Below are 17,223 nucleotides of genomic sequence, written 5' to 3'. Positions count from 1 at the left end.
TATCCCTCTTCCAAATGCAAGTCACTTATGATGGTATCAAGAAAGAAATGGTGCACTTAAATGAAAGATTACTACTTAAAAAGGATCAAATCCATGCCACAATAGATATAAACAAGAGTTGTAGAACAGCCTCAAAGAAGGTAAACATCAAATTCAAGCACTAGAGAAGGAATGCATGGCATTAAGGGGGATACTTATGAACACCAATGAAGAACTGGACTGAAGAACTGGACGCTAAAGAGCAAGAGATACTCCAACTCCGCATGCTTAATGATCAATTTCCAGGGCATCCAAAAGCAGTTCAACAATTCAATAGTCTAAAGCTTGCATACACCTCCACACTAGATAAGTATAAAGACAAGTGCATAGAGTGACAAAATCAAAAGGCAATAATTTCTAATTTGAAGCTTCAACTACTAGGTCAAGCCGATGACGATATGGAGGGATCAGCTCGAGATCTTTTGCTACAGGGCATCACTACATTATACCAAGAGCTTATTTTAGTCCTCCAGCAAGAGGATCACCTTGAAGGAAGAATACACATACTATGGTAACAATTGCAAATCAAGATGTTACATGCACTATCTGGCCTTGATTGGACTAGACCAGTCAGCCCAAAGACTCTTCGAGATCTATGCGAGAAGATGGATGAAGATGAGAAGAATGTGTTCTATCTCTCAGTGCATGCAAATCTCATACGGTTAAAGGCTAATGCAATACTACTATATGAATACTTGATGGGAAGCCCCCTCTTCGTGTAGTAGTCGGCCTCCTACCCTTACTGCAACAATCACCAGCAACGTCCCATGGGACATAACTCCCAGAAAAATCCTACATTAAAGCTGACAATGCCTACTAGAAGCGACAAAGATCTGCCAGAGGAATATGTGGTCTACCTTCAATCTAATCTCCCTTATCTTGTCACTCTCTATTCTGATGTTCTCACATCCCTCCCTAGCTCCAATAATATTCTCCATACCTTTCCAAAAATCCATGCTAATCCATATTCCTTGCCATGCCTCTTTGCCCATGCCTCTCAACACTACCACCTAATCCAAGAATCTAACTTCTATCATCCAGTTACACCTAACTTTTTTCCAACACTTGACAATCCATCCCTTCAGGACTATCAAGTTGCTAAATCCATTTGCCCTGCTCTCCCTCAACTTTCCACCAACATCCCTACTTCTACCTTCTCAAATTCAGTACTTGCTTTTACCTCAAGCTTTTCCCCTATAACCTCTTCCTCCCCCAAGACCACATATTCCTCCGATCTCCCTTGAGTTTTGAATGGAAGACACCATTAATGATTCCATCAATGAGCTTCAAGAATTGGATAGTGCAATTCGCACACCCAGACGGGAGTTGCAACAAGATACAGGTAGGATTCCCATGCCTGGTAATCACATTGGTGATTTTTGGAGGCAATACACCTATACATGCAATCAAGAGGAGGATGGGACCTCTCTAGAATTTCAATGAGTATCTGCCAAGCGCAAATCACTCCAAACATCAACAACAAATTGGAGCCATAGCCTGCTTGGTGAAGACCAAATTTGCTCAATGAAAAGTACCTCCTTGAATACTTACAAGCTGCATCTTCCTTTCACACACATCCCACATTTGATGCGGTACCCAGTCGCTATCGGTGGAATGCCAATCATCATGATCCAAATAGTGCAGATGCTCCTCACAATTGACCGTTAATCAATAGAAACTCTAAAATCAAATGGACAAGCCAGGAAACACTCGTCATAGCCTTGGACAAACATGCATCAATTATGACAAAACACTCAAGTGCAAAATACAGTGAAGCCATAATCCTGGAGGTGTCCCTCACCATTGATGACCATTTTCCCAACCTCAACTTCAATCCAAATCAATAGATAGATGCTCAAACAAGAAGTCGCCTCTTTCAAAGAGCCATATCTCTTCAAGGGTGTTGTGTGTGTTTATTCGAAGAAATGGTTGGCCTCTTAAACACTAAGCAAGCAATCTACTTTGTTTGTTTGAAGGGGGGGTGGAGGGGGGAGGAAGGGGAAGGTGGGGTGGAGAGAGGGAGGGGGTGGTGGAAGGGGGGGGGGAGGTGGAGGATGGAGGCGTGTGTGTGGTGGTGGTTGGGGGGGGGGGGAGGTGGTGGTGGAGGTGATGGAGGGGTGTGTGTGTGTGTGTGTGGAGGTGGGGCGGGTGGAGGCAGGGGGGGGAAGGGGGGGAGGAGGTGGAGGGGGGAAAGTGTTGAGATATGGTGCCATGAGCACATAATTAGAGGCTAAGGTATGGTATATGAATGTATTAAAGTAGCCACCCTAGGATGTGGACTACATGATGTGAAGATGTGGATTAAGGATATCCACAAGGAGAGATGTGGATCAGAGGATCCCACAAATGTTGACTATTCTAAGGCCACTCTCTATCTAAGAGGCCTCTATGTATTGTTGAATAGAGAAATGCAAATTAACTCAAGATTCTATTTATGAGTCCAAGCTAATCTACCTTAGAACCTAATTGACTTGAGGTACATGTCATGAGCACTCTCTTCATTATGTCTCCACATAGGTTCCATCCACCTTAGAGCGCTCCATCGATACTGAGGCACGCATGTTTTGACATGATATCAGACTTTATGTCTAGCTCTCCTTGATTAGTTGTAGGCACACCTTAGGTACTCATGGTTTCTCTTGACTAAATATTGAAATTCCATTTAGAGATTTGTGTCCATCATGTTTGAGTAGAGAGGTCGAAGGCAGTGCAAACAGAGCCTACATAGCTTCAAAGTTCAACCTTCTGCAACTAGCTACCTACATACCACAACGAATCCACCAGCAAAAGCTGCTTCGGGAGATTGGTGGTGCTAAAGGAGTGGCTCATGTGACCGGAGTCAATTTGGAAGCTAAGCGCTTTCAGTAATACAATTGGTTGATCATTTTGATGTTGTGCATAGCGGTATCCCTTGCTTTGGGCATCAAAAACCAGAACCAGCCAAGACCAGCTGCTTTGAAAGCTCCCAAGGCTCCTAAGGTTGCTAAGGCCTCGAAGCCTCCCATAGCTAGCACGACCGACAAAGCTCGTACAAGCTACTAAAGCACACTAGCAGCGGCGACTGACTCTCCAACTCCTACCTCCATGTTGAGACCACGCTAAGGGTGCCATGAGCACATAATTAGAGGCTAAGGTATGGTATAGGAATGTATTAAAGTAGCCACCCTAGGATCTAGACTACATGATGTGAAGATGTAGATCAAGGATATCCCCACAAGGAGAGATGCGGATCAAAGGATCCCACAGGTGTTGACTATTCTAAGGGCACTCTCTATATAAGAGGCCTATCATGTATTGTTGAATAGAGAAATGCACATTCACTCAAGATTCTATCTTGGAATCTAATTGACTTGAGGTACATGTAATGAGCACTCTCTTCATCATGTCTCCACATAGGTTCCATCCACCTTAGAGCGCTCCATCGATCTTGAGGCATGCATGTTTTGACAGAAAGGGGGGGGGGGTGTGGGGCAGAGGCGGTGGAACGGGGTGGGAGGTGGTGGTGGAGGGGGGGGTTGGGAGGTGGTGGTGGAAGAAGGGGGGGGGGGGTTGGAGGTGGAAGAGAGGGGGAGGGGGGGGGGGGGACAAGGTGGAGGGGTTGGTGGAGGTTGAGTGGGGGAAGGGGAGGTGGAGGTGGAGGGGAAAAAGGAGAGTATAAGGAGATGAGAGAGAGGTAGAGAGATGGTGGAGTGGAGGGTGATCAGGGTGTAGAGAGATGGTGGAGTGGAGGTGGAGGGGGAAAGGATGATTACCTTGAGTAGGGGAGATGGGGGATGGACGAAAAAAGTGGAGGTGGTGGGGAGGAAGATGATGGGAGGTGAAGATGGAGATGGAAGGGGGGTTGACAGAAAAAGTGGTGGTGGTGGAAATGGTGGACGGAAGTTGGAGGACGGAAAATAGAGATAGACGAAAAATATCGGGGCTCAACGGAATTTGGAGATGGAAGTAGCTTGGAAAGTTGTGGGGAAAGAAGTGAGGGGGGGTTGGTGTTCCTTTTATAGGATGTGGGGGGATTAAGGGTTAATTTGGGTGTTTAGTATATTAATGTGATTATGTATGGCAACATTATCCTTTTGCACCACTTGGAAGCATTTTTTCACTCCTTTGCCTTGAGGGATTTGTCTTGAATGGTTTTTCGAAGAGGGTTCTTTTTCATACATGCAAACACGTGCTCCGCTTTTGCTTTAGGTGCTAACCTCCCCAACAATAGTGCCAAAATGTTGTTACTGTTTCTCCCAAGTGCAAGATTCGAGGGTGTTGGTCACCTATAGTCATATCGTCGCTCCTTGTAGCATAGGTGTTCACAAGTGTAGCATAGGTCCTCGGGTCGTGTTTCGGTGAGAGGTGTAGGCTAAAGCGTGGAAAGCAGATCTCATGCATGCGTGGGTGAGAAAGAGGGCTTGATCATAATGATTAATGGAGGCTCCCACCTCCATGGGAGTTCAAGGGTTTAGAAGGGGATTTCAGGATTCGAAAGGGGGATAGGGTTGAGAGAGCTAACTAGGGTTCCAAGGTTCAGAGGGGGTTGCAGGATTAGATGCCACATGTTGAGCATCTTAGGAGCTTCTTCCGACAAACTCTACAAAGGAGGGAGGTGACTTCAACAATCATCATGGGAGAAGACAAATGTTTGAGGATCTGCTTGCTCAATGGTGGTCCAAATGTTGCATCTAATGGAGACTTCTCCTTTTGCAGATATGACCTACATGCCAATCCGTGGGAGGGCCAATATATGCCCTTGTTCAAGTTGAAGGTCATGTCTAGCAAATTCTTCTCAATGATTTCTTTGTTAAGGACCAATTAGGTACCAAGGTGAAAGAATTGTCGCTTAGATCAACTAATGACTTTATTGACTCCTTTTCAAATAGACTTGACATTTTGTCAATTGTAACTCTCTAAGCTCTTAGAGCCTGCTCATGTGAAGGGCATTGTTTGCAAACTAGGTGGGCGCTAATGGGTTCATGTGTGGCGGTTTTTCTAGGAAACCTGATTGCACCTTGGGCCCCTGATTTGGAGTAAGGGTTAGCTGAAAAACCAGTTTCGGATCTAGCCTTGTCAAGCAGGATGAATCACAAACCACCCATCTCGCATGAACATGCCCTAAAAGAGCTGTTGAATCAACTCTAGTCAGAGTTGACTTGATTTTCGATTTGAGTGGACTTGGGTTCTAATGGAATGGCTATATTTCAATTAGGGTGTTGATAAAGTACCCCACCGTGGGCATACACACTATCATGGACATGCATACACAATATCTAGCCCACGGTCCAATGCTTTCACTGTACCATGGGTGCCTGTGATTGAGGCTGTTTACACACCGTCAAAAGGCCCAAGTACAACCCAACGTGTGGGTGCACAAAAAGAGTCCTGGGCAATTTGGAATGCATGTACCCCATTAACACACCACCTACTTATTGTGGGTTTTTTAAAATTGAGTGGCAACCCCTTTCCAACACCTGCCCAACGATGGTTTTTAGAGATTGCCAATGATCTGTGGGGCCCTGAAAACACAGGTGACATGGAGTTCACATAGGACTGAAAGGTTTGGTCATGGGCGGTGTGTGTGTGTGTGTAACGAGATGTTCGCCCAGTGTTAAAAACCTTGCCTACCATTGGTTCAAACAGGTGCGGAGCGGTGGTGGTGCCTCTTGATGTGTAAATAGCTTGAGAGTGTCTCAATGCAACAGAGAGAGGTTAGGTTCACACCTGAAGGGTTGGAGTCCTAAGTGGGCCAATAGGGGGGAAGAGAGGCTCAGACACTACGCACACAAAAGATTTGTGAGTCTGGGCCATGGCGAGCTCTGCAACCATTCCAAAAAATCACAAGTTGGTGACATAGATTAAACCGCCACACGCGGCGGCCATCAGCGAGGACTTCTATTGCCCCTCCACAATGGGTCTGAACTCACCCTAACAATCCTTGGGTCTGAACTCACCCTCACAATCCATGGGAGTGGAATAAACATAACCGGGTCTCAGAAGTTGATGAAGGAGTTGATCATCACCAAAGCATTCTTCAAATGACTACACGAGTCTGAGAAGCAAGAAGCTCATCAGATTGCCATGAGTTTCGACTGGGAAGATCCACTCGATCAAGCATCATGAAAGCTCTTATATTCCACCAAATTTGAAGAACAATTTGAACATCAGGAGGAGCACGCTATGGGAATTGCGGATGCTCCTGCTCGAGCTCTGGTGATCTATGGCGATGGCCTCGTCCCTTCTCTCTCCCCTTCCCACTTCCATCTTCACGCACTGGCAGCCTCCGGAGCCTGCGGCTTCCTTGCTCTTCGCCACCTCCCTCCAAACGGTAAGCCCTCCTCTTTTAGACCTAGCATCATGTCAGTTTCTTCCTTTTCGAATTTAGAGTTTCTGTTCCGGTGCATGGATTGTTCTCACGAAACGAGGAATCAATGGCAACAATGTCTTTTGTATGAATGTAATTTATTTTGTTCTGTTCGAAAACCCAAGCCATATATAATTTCTTTATGCTGACCTGTTTTGTGCTCATCCAACCATTGTGCACCCGATCTTAGGAGAACGTTTTTTACGCCTTGGTTTTATTGTATTGAAGCTATCCATTTTTCACGTTGTATCCTTGGGAGTTCCAGCCTTCCGCACTCCTATGTGATCAAAGCCCAAGTAATCTCTTTTTCCACCGTCGAATGCTGGCGCAGTGGATGGTGTAGAGCGTGAAGTCTATGAACTGCAACAACTTCTGGATCTGCATGAGGCTTTCATTGTGAGTTATAGTTCCTGATTGTACTTCTTTTTTGAGTCAGAGTGGATTTAGAAGGTAGCAATCACTGTTGTTTACCTTCACGCACAGGAGGAAGGTGCAGATGAAGGTTATGACAAAAGTGCTGGAGATGGAGCGAGGAAGCAATGCCGTCCACCATCCATATCTGAGAGGTATTTGTTGAATCTTCAGGTTCTTGTTCATGCCGTCTTACTGATTATGGTAAATACTCGGTGGAATCAATAGGTGAACTTCGCTGGTATGTATTTTCTAGAGAGCTTTCATGAACCTCTATCTGATTACGTCAGTGGAACATTTCTGTGTTATATGTATAGCGTTTGCTACAAGGGTAGGGTGTCATGCTTGACTCCTGAATTCTTCTTACTCTTCTAGTTCAAGTGTGGAAGACCATGTGCCTGGACGTGCATGTGCATCCAAGGCCTTTAGGGGAACAAAATTGGTGATGAGTCTCTGCCAACCTGATTTTCAAGAACCCTGAATAGCCAATGGATAAGCAATATGTAGATCCTTATTGTTTATTTTTGGAGGGTGTAGAAAAGGGGTAGGGACAGATTTGGAGAAAGGGGGATAGAGAAGCAGAAGGGGGAGAGAGAGAGAGAGAGAGAGAGAGAGAGAGAGAGAGAGAGATTGGGAGAGAGAGTAGGCAGCATGTAGGAGGAAGGAGGAGGTTGTAGATAGGATTAGATGTCACATCAAAAAAAGGTACATAGTAGGGGGTGGATGGAGACTTATATAGGACCTCCACATTTTCCACCTAAAGGACCTCTAACTTGGTGTAAGCTAGATTTACTATATTTAGAAATGTGCTAAGGAACAGAAAGGAGACTTAAATAGTAGAGAACAAGGAATATTTATATTGCTTGAGTGTCTGTAGTGTCATCCATACAGTTGGGCCTCTCTCATATATAGAGTGAAGAGTCACACATGAAAAGATGTGTACTCCAAAGTGTATGTGCATGAAGAGGTGTGTACCCCTTGTGAAGGGTGTGACCCTTGATGAGGGTACATTACAATAGAAGTGTCTCTTCAATAGAATGTCTCTTGTGAAGGGTTGTGCCTCATAGGAAGTGTCCCGTTGAAAGGGCATACCCTTCCACAAGTGTCCATTCATCAAACCATCCATAAGTCTAAGATATAGAGAAAGGAATACGTCACAGATTGTGACATCCCCTCCCACTCAAAATAAGGCCCTAGTGGAGATAATGAACTGATGAAGAAAATATCACGGTAAATTCTGAAAATATTGCTGTAAAATGTCAGGGTACTGTTAAAAGTCTTCATCAGATTGCCAAGTAGCGTTGGAGTCATCCAAATCTCGCCAAAGAACAAGGAATTCCGTGATAAGTCGATGTCGAGTCTCTCGCTGTCGATGGTTCAGAATACGCTCAGGAATAAGAACATAATCGTCTTCGATTTCTGGGACATAATCACTTGCAGGAGGAACTGCTTCATTGCCTGGAATGTACGTTTTTAGCCAAGAAATATGAAATGTCGGATGGATTTTACCCCATGATGGTGGTAATTCCAATTTGTAACTTAAAGGTGAATTTTTCTTGACGATCTGGAAAGGTCCATAGTATCTTGGTCGCGATTTAGGAAACACAGACTTAACCGTCTTATAGCGATGTGGGGCTACAAATAATAGCACCATGTCACCAGTGTCAAATTCCAGGTGACGTCTATGTTTGTTGGCAGACCGTTGATACCGCTTTTGCGCTTTTCGCATTTGATCCCTGACTTGGAGTAGAATGTCTTGCATTTCTTGAACCAATTGATCAGCTAGGGCCACTCGATGTTGAAGTACAAAATTCGTTGGTACAATCGGAGTGTGTCCATAAGCTGCTTGGAATGGAGTCATGCTGATGGCACTATGGAAAGAGTTATTATAAGCAAACTCAAGGGGTAGATACTCTTCCCAAGCTGCTAGGCGTGACTGAATATAATGTCGAAGCATTTCTTCCAGAACTTGGTGGACTCTTTCAGTCTGGCCATCTGATTCTGGGTGGTAGGCTGAACTGAACAGTAGAGTTGTACCCAAAGATTCGAACAGCGAAATCCAAAAGTGACTGGTAAACTTAGGATCTCTGTCGGATACGATATTCTTGGGCAATCCATGGTGTCGGAAGATGTGTTGTATGAAGAGTTTGGCGATGTCCGGAGCCTTTGCACTTCTTTTGCAAGCAGCAAAGTGTGCCATTTTGGACAATCGATCAACAATTACCATAATCTGAGTGTTACCTCTGGAGGATCGTGGTAGTGTTGTAATGAAATCCATGGAAATACTTTCCCACCTTTCAGTTGGAACTGGAAGAGGTTGAAGAAGTCCTGCTGGAAGTCGTCGGCTTGCTTTCATTTGTTGACAAGATAAGCAAGATGAAACCATTTTGATGACATCGCTTTTCATTTGAGGCCAGTAGTATGTTACACTGAGTAACCTATAAGTCTTGTTGATGCCTGGATGGGCAGCATAAGGAACTACATGATGCTCTTTTAACAAAAGACGTCGAACATCCTTGTCATGTGGTACAGAGACACAATCTTGATAATACAGAAGGTCGTCCGTATAAGAATAGGATGAGAAAATCTCCTGTTCGGGGGTCGAAGGTTGATCTTTTGAAAGAACTTGTACTACTGTGCCGAAGTCTGTATCATTGAAATACTTCCCTTTGAATGAATTCGGAACATCCACAGATAATGTAGAGATTACCATAGCTGATGCTAGAGTTAACCTGCTGAGAGCATCTGCAACTACATTGCGTAGTCGTGGAATGTATACACTCAACGGTCATGTGAAAGTTGGCTAGAAACTCAACCCAGCGTGCTTGTCGAGCGTTCATGACTGGCTGAGTAAAGATATACTTTAGAGAGTGATGGTCTGTTTTGACCACTGAGTTGGCTCCCATGATATAATGTTTCCAAGAGCGATAAGCATGTACAACGGCAAGAGACTCCTTATCATAAACCGGGTATCGGGTTTGGATATCGGGATGTTTATGGCTGTTAAAAGCAATAACTCTGCCTTCTTGCATCAAGACTGCTTCTGTAGCGATGTCGGAAGCGTCGGTCATGACCTCAAATGCAAGGTTTGGGTCAGCAATAGCCATAATTGGTGTGGTAGTGAGTGCTTGCTTGAGTTGTTGGAAACTATACTCTGTTTCGGGAAGCCACTAAGAAACTGCTGTGCTTTTCAATAATTCTGACATAGGAGCTGCGATTTCGGAAAATTGATAGACCTTTGTATGGTAGAAGTTTGCCAATCCGAGAAAAGAGCGGACTTCATGAACATTCTTAGGAGTAGGCTAGTTTTGGATTACCTCGACCTTCTTGGGATCCACAAAGATGCCTTGAGCTGAAATAACATGTCCCAATTATTTGAGTTGGGTCTTGAAGAACTCACTCTTCTCAACATTGATGTAGAGAGAATTTGCGCGGAGAACTTCAAAAACTTGGTGAAGATGTTGTTTATGCTCATGTAAGGATTTGCTGAAAACGAGGATTCATCGAGGTAAACGATGACGAACTTATCGAGGAAAGGCCTGAAGATGTCGTTCATTAGTGTCATGAATGTGGCCGAGGCATTGTTTAACCCAAAAGGCATGACCAAACATTCATAGTGTCCATACTTTGTTCAAAAAGCTGTCTTGTACTCATTGCCTTCTCGTATGTGAATTTGATGATAACCTGAACGAAGATCAATCTTTGAGAATTGTGTTGCGTGTAGAAGTTGATCGAAGAGGTCATCGATGCGAGGCAATGGATACTTGTTTTTGATAGTGAGCTTGTTGAGGGCTCGGTAGTCGATGCAGAGGCGCATTGACTTATTCTTTTTTTTCCACAATACAGGAGATCCGAAAGGGCTGCGACTGGGCCGAATGTGACCTTTGTTGAGTAGTTCAGTCACTTGTCTTTGGATTTCTTCATTTTGAGTGTAAGAAACCTGATAAGGAGGTTTCGACGGTGGATTACTGCCGGGAATAAGTTCGATTGGGTGATCCACTGGTCGTCGAGGTGGTAACTGCTTTGGCAATTCCTGTGGAAAAATATTCAGGCAGGGCTGGAAAAAAGGTTGGTTCAGGTATTCAGGATCCTTTGTTGGTGTCTCCTCTACTGCTGTAACCAACAGAAGTGAAGTCTTTACTTGACGTTTACGAACCCCCTTCTTTACTTGTAGGGCAGAGGCAATTCGGATTGAAGGAGAGTCTCTAGAACCAGTTAGCTCAATAAGTTTTCCCTGGTGGATAAACTGGATAGTATGGCTGCGAAAATTGATTGATGGATCATAGTCGTAGAGCCACTGTTGTCCAAGTATGACATCGTACCAAGAAAGAGGCATGATGTCGAAGTTCAACTTGTCTGTATAATGCTGGATGCGAAAAGACAAGTTTTTGATCCTGGTGTTGCACAAGAAGGTAGTTCCACTTGCGAGTTCAATTTGATAGTCCATGGGACTAGGATTGGTGGTCAACCGAAGCTTGTCGACCATAGAACTAGCTAGGAAGTTATGAGAGCAGCTATTGTCGATGAGGATAGTGATCATTGTTCCATGAATCGATCCTTGGACACAAAGTACTTGAGTGGCCAGGGAAGGTTCGAGGTTGCTGGCAAGGCTCATGTGGATGGTATTTGCCATTCGAACAGCTTTGCCTTTCTTGTCTTGTGTTGGGGTAGCATCTTCTGTTTGGGAAGTGCTAGGTTCCATATTGGAATTTTCCTTTGGTCGCTTGGGACAATCGAACCATCTATGGTCGCCTGTAGAGATGGTACAAAGTTCTTTTGTGCTGGAGTTGTTCTTCTTGTCAGTGGCCGCACCTTTATGTTGGGGATGAGGGTCATGACTTTGTGAAGAAGAAGAGGCGCGATCCTTGGAGGAGTGCTTTTGTTGGGATCCAGCATACGATTTCTGAGACTTGTGGGGATCTTGAGACTATCGCTGACCTTGATTACCCGAGTTTTTTCTAAACTTGGGGTTATCTTGAGGGCGAGCACCTTTGGCCATAGTAGAGTTCTGTGTTCTATTAGCACTCTGCTTCCCTGTGTTTTGGAAATCTGTAATGCGCTCTGCGTAAGCAATAGCGCCAGTTGTGGTGGTGATGTTTGCTTTGAGGACATCAATGCGTAATGAGGGGTTTAGGCCTGAGATGAAAGCATGAAGGCAATCATCATCAGTTAAACCATCAATCTCCAGCACCAATGTGGTGAACTGAGAGATGTAGGAAGACAGGGAGCCCATTTGCTCCAACTGTCGGAGTTTTGAACGTGCTTGGACGTCCGCATTCGCAGGTATGAACTGCTTACGGAGCACGTGTTCAAAATGTTCCCAAGTTAACACACTTTTGCTGTCCTTTAAGCGTCGTTGCCACCATAGAAAAACTGTATCCTTGAGGAGGGAGGCTGCCAAGGCAATCTTTTTGCCTTCAATGAGGTCAACAGTATCAAAGTACATGTGCAGTTTTGCGAGCCATTGGTCAACTGCTCGGCGATTTCGTTGACCAGTATAGGCTTCCGGAAGTTTAATGTCAAGTCTTTTAGTTTTGGAAGCTTGGAGTAAGCAGTAGAGGGCACGGAGTTCAGTGTTTTCTACCTCAAGTGGGAACGAGTCCACATAGTCGTTCGGTGGCGTCACGTCACGTCATCCTCTGTATGTGTGGTATTGCGAGAATCTTGGAGTTGTTGGACTTTTTGGACCAAGTCGAAGATGCTGTCCTGAAACTGGGAAATTTGAAGTTGAAGTAGTGCTTCGCTTTGTAAGTTGACTTCAGGGGTCTTTTTTGGACTTGAGTCGCTGATCTCCGGAGAGGTTGCACGTGAGCGTTGCGACATATTTGAGGTCCCTGTGAGAAGAGCACAAACCTGCGCTCTAGTTTGTACCATTCCTGGAAGAAGATCCGGGCTGCTCCCTGAGGTTGCTCATGTTGGAGGGGGCAGGCGAGGCAGGATGGAACCACCCGTGGAAATCTGGTAAAGGAGGTCCTATTTGAGGTAACACTGGTGATGCCGAAATGGGTGTTACTACTCGTGAGAGTACAGGGGTAGAGTCCACGGATCTGAGAAGGGATAAGGAGCTGCTGTTGGGAGTGGAGGATATCCAGGAGAAGGAGTGCCTTCAGAGTGTAAATACTGTCTTGGGGAAGGTACAACCTGTGTAGGAGGATATTTGGGAGCTGAAAGAGGTGGAGAGTACCTTGGAGATGCTGAAGCTGAGGGGTAAAAGTCTCTCCAAAGATGGACAGCAAACTCGTGAGGAATATCGGGTTCTGGGTATCTACGTGTCTCGTGGAACACAACCTGGACTTTGCTGAGGAAGTAATGTAATTGAGGTGCCTCACGCAGAAGGTATAGGATGTGTTCCAAGTCACTGGAAGGGCACGTAACATAGAAGACCCACGATGCAAAAGCTCCGAAATGGGTTGGTTGTGCAATCTGAACACGATATTGTGTGGTAGATGATGCGTGAGGTGTCCTTGAAGGGATTGGGGAATTACCAGGGGTTTCCATGCTTTAAGGAGGCGGCTTTCATTTGCTGTAATTTGATAATGAGCGTCAAATAACAATATGAAAGAGAATCCTTAGACACGACCTCGCAGGATCTGACCCTATCACTAACCTAGAATCTTGTCCTCAATCCAACTAGAATCATAGCGCAGGTGCCTCGATCCTCCCGACCACCCCCGAGCACGTGGGCTACAGCTCGACTCATCCATAGGCCCGTATCTAACCCAAGCGTCCCATACCACCTGAGCCCGTCCAGAGGACCTTCGATACACCACCTATGATCCGCCATATAGATGGCCAGAGTCCCGGCCTGGCCGAGTCCCATCCATCAGTTGAGGAGTGCTCAACTGATCTACACAATAGCACTGGCCCTCCCTCTATATAGAAGGAAACCTGCTATAGATAGCACAATGCTATGAATAGCTCCTTCCATATAAAGCGAGCACTATATATGAATCAATCTCTATATATAGCAATCTCGGCTAAAAATAGCCATCTAGTCCTATGCTATCCCGTAACCCACGTTAACCTGGTATCCAACCCTAGGTACACCATGCACATGACATACTCCCCTTCCTCTAAGAACTCACTCTTGAGTTCACTAGAAAGCGCGAAAACTCTCTGTGAAGATGAGTCAATGTCAATAACTATACTCTGACTATCAATTTGAGTGTGCTATACGTTCCATGAGATTCAAATCAAAGAGAATCTAAGGCCAAAGCCACAATCTTTGATAACTAACCCAAAGAAAGTAAATCTCTCAATCTAAACAAGGTTACGTATCGTCGAGTATTCTCCTCGAGAAATCCAATAATGCCTGAATCCACAGAGTTAGTTCCGTTGACATATCCTGTACACAAGCATGGTAAAATCTGTACCTGAAGGTAAATTATTCTATCAACCTTATCTATTGAGTATCCTTGAACTCAAAATCTTAGGTTGAGATCGAGGAATCATTGTTCGAACAACGCCATCAATTGAGTCCCTCGACGGTCAATTTTTAGGTTGCAATTTCTATCAACCCTAATTCTTGAATTACTTAGTATTCAAAAAATCCCTCAACGGAATACCCTTGTAATTCAAATTCTTGGGTTGAAATACATGACAGACTTTCCATCGCAGAACCATTAGGTGTCCGTTCATAACTCATGATGGAAGAATCTTCATGGAAGTATCAATGGGCAAAATCCTGACCAAAGATATGGTCCCCTTGATCTATCCTCGAAATGCCCCTACATGAGGATAATCAGTAAAAATTCAGTTGCCTATATCCAGTCAACGGTACTGTTCTAGACATGTATATAGTCAACCATCATAGGAATAACATCCTATGTGATCCAAAGACTACGGAAGCATACAATCTGAAATCTCTTAAAACAAGATCCACTATTGAATATCCTATATAAACTTGTGCATAATAAACCGCTCCTATCACAGGATCATCCAGTTCTTAGGATCTCTTATCTAGGAACATCAAGTTCCAAACAAGGCATTGATAGACCATCATCAGAAGAGATGTGGTAACCCTCCTTGAGATTGAGTCTAGACTATGGAGCTCCAGGGTTAAACCCAAAAAATACGTGGCTTCTCTCAGGGTAAAGAATCTTAGTCAGCCCTCGTACAAAAAAATAAAATGAAAATCTAATCAGGTTGCCCCCAATTCAATTCAGCCTACTTGTACTTCACCCTAGAGGTCCTTGGGTATTATTTCACCCTGGATTATACCACCACATCAGAGAATCTTAAATGTAACATACCTTAGTGTCCCATAATACCAAAGTATTCAGCAAATAAAAAACTCAGTGGACAATATGAGTAAATCAGGTAGCCAATCCCTCTTCAACTCAGATGATCCCAGATTGACATCCCTAACAACTTGAATCTTGACTATCCATGACCTCGGGCCAAAAGAGTGAGAATCAGAATGACCCCGCCTTTGGACATGATTCAAAGAAGGTATCCAACAAGACTCATCCTGGTCTAATCAATAAGAACCTTCATATGTCCAAACGGTAACTCGAAGAAACGTCATAATTCACAATCACACCGAGATCAGAACTTCAAATAGAAACCAAACAAGAATCTACGCACCAAGATTCGAGAAAGGGAAATCCAATTGTCTTAGTTAAGTCTAGTTTAAGATGTAACAAAGTCTCAGGCATCCTTAATGTACCATATACCTAAAAAAAGCTTCAAGATATATGGAACAAAAGTACACATTATATAATTTGAAAAAACCAATCAAATTATAAATGCCGCTTAGTTACAAATTAACCAAAACCTGGTCAATTTAATAACAAGACAATTTAGAACATAATTCATACAAAATTGGGGAGCTTCTTGAACGAAGAGTGGTTCAAAAGATCCAGTCGAGCAAAAAATAATTAGGTGTCGGTCAAAACTGAGGATTTCAACTTCTTCATCGCTTCTCAATAACTCGGAAGCGGTATAAAGACTCTAAAACAAGCTGTCTACATTTAGAACAGCATGAGCCTTCTTCAATATATTTTTGGTACTGAGGGGTTTTATAGTAGTGAAGAGCTGCCCAGAGTTCATCCATCAAGGAATCCATCTCTCGTAGCAGGTCATGAGGTCTACGAGGAATAACCTCTGATGTAGCCTCATCCTCCATCTCAATAAAACAGTAATCCAACGTAGGTGTCTCATTACTTTGATGTCCTTCCATGGCTGGAAAATATCTCGCACGGGAGAGGGACTAGAAGAAAAACAGCTGTGCCCAAACACGTGCTCTTCACACTAGCAAAAGCGAATCTGTTGCTGCGTGGAATCAGGGAAGAAGGCGAGTAGAGGACAGCAAGAAAGATGGCGGAATCTGATAGGCTGATCTCAGACAGAAAGAGGGTGGGAAATTCACCTTCATGCGCTGAAGAGAGAGAGAGAGAGAGAGAGAGAGAGAGAGAGAGAGAGAGAGAGAGAGAGGAATCCCGTGTATATAAATAGCCAGGAAGGGCCACCAAAAGCTAGGCGAATTTAGGGTGGGTGTTTGATTTAGAGCAAGTGAAAGAAAGAAAGAAATTTTATTAAAGTCTTCGGGAGACCTTGAAGGTCTATGAGACTAAAGATAACTAGTACAATGAGCATAACGGTGGCGGTCTCAAAACGGGCCGGCCAACCGTTTCTTCAAAAAAAGTTATGAAGGACGGTGTGTCTAGTCCTGGTACAAAAATGTGTATCTATCTCCAGATGATACAAAAAATGGCACGAAAAATGGAGCAGAAGGGGGGAGATACAAATATATATATATGCCTGTGGTGATTGTCAGAGGCCAATCATAGAGGGGCCGTAAAATGGGACGCCGAAAAAAACCCTGCGATGGATGATTGGCCTCTGACGTCATGCGGCCTAGTCGAGCTCGGTCGTCGGGGGTGGCGGGTGGCCCTATGGTGAAGAACAAGAGCGACGGTGATCCCGGTAGGGCGGGCTGAGAGCATAGAAGGGATGTCACCCGGATGTGTGAGTCTGTCCGCTGGCGTAGCTGTCGTGGCTCTGGCTCTCGCTCACGTTCGCGTCGTCGGCTAGATTGAGGAGAGGTATCCTGTGACTGGAAGAAATCAGTGATGGGTCGCTGAGTGTCCTCACGCTGTGTGGGCTGCGCATGCTGTCATGCCCGGAGAGATGCATCTCGGGGTTCATCTCATGTAAGAAAGCGGCTAGGCACCGCTGGTCCGGCAACTGTAGCATGCGTGGGAGGGGGCCGAATCCGTCGCGGAATAGGTAGTGGTACCGGCCTCGAATGGCATGATAGATAGGGCATCTGAAAGCAAAGTGCTCCTTCGACTCGATCTCGTGCAGGTCGCAAAGTGGGCAGATGGGGCCCTCTCGTGGGATACCCTCTGCGCGTCCGCTCTCGATCCGTAATCGGTGTGACAAAACCCTAAACTGGCCGAGTGAAATCCGGAGCGCATGCGGTA

At 44.8% G+C, this 17,223-nt stretch overlaps 1 protein-coding gene across 4 annotated transcripts in view; it reads left to right on the top strand.

Annotated features, from left to right (window-relative positions):
• Positions 1–5,996: 5,996 nt before the first annotated feature.
• The window catches only part of LOC147882376 (rhomboid family protein), a 35,965-nt gene continuing 24,738 nt past the window's right edge, over positions 5,997–17,223 (top strand). For 3 of the 4 annotated variants that reach the window (XM_087400653.1, XM_087400652.1, XM_087400650.1), the window contains exons 1-3: positions 6,052–6,349; positions 6,717–6,781; positions 6,869–6,951. In XM_087400653.1, coding sequence (XP_087256779.1) covers positions 6,202–6,349; positions 6,717–6,781; positions 6,869–6,951 — 296 coding nt within the window. In that variant the 5' untranslated portion in view covers positions 6,052–6,201. The other variant, XM_087400651.1, reaches the window with a different exon arrangement.

This window comes from Dipteris shenzhenensis, chromosome 29 (assembly GCF_047967505.1).
Source record: "Dipteris shenzhenensis isolate YYH24624 ecotype China chromosome 29, Dip_SZ_1.0, whole genome shotgun sequence".
NCBI classification, from domain to species: domain Eukaryota; kingdom Viridiplantae; phylum Streptophyta; class Polypodiopsida; order Gleicheniales; family Dipteridaceae; genus Dipteris; species Dipteris shenzhenensis.
Note: the sequence above shows the minus strand (reverse complement) of the source record. Positions and strands in the feature narration are given on the sequence as shown.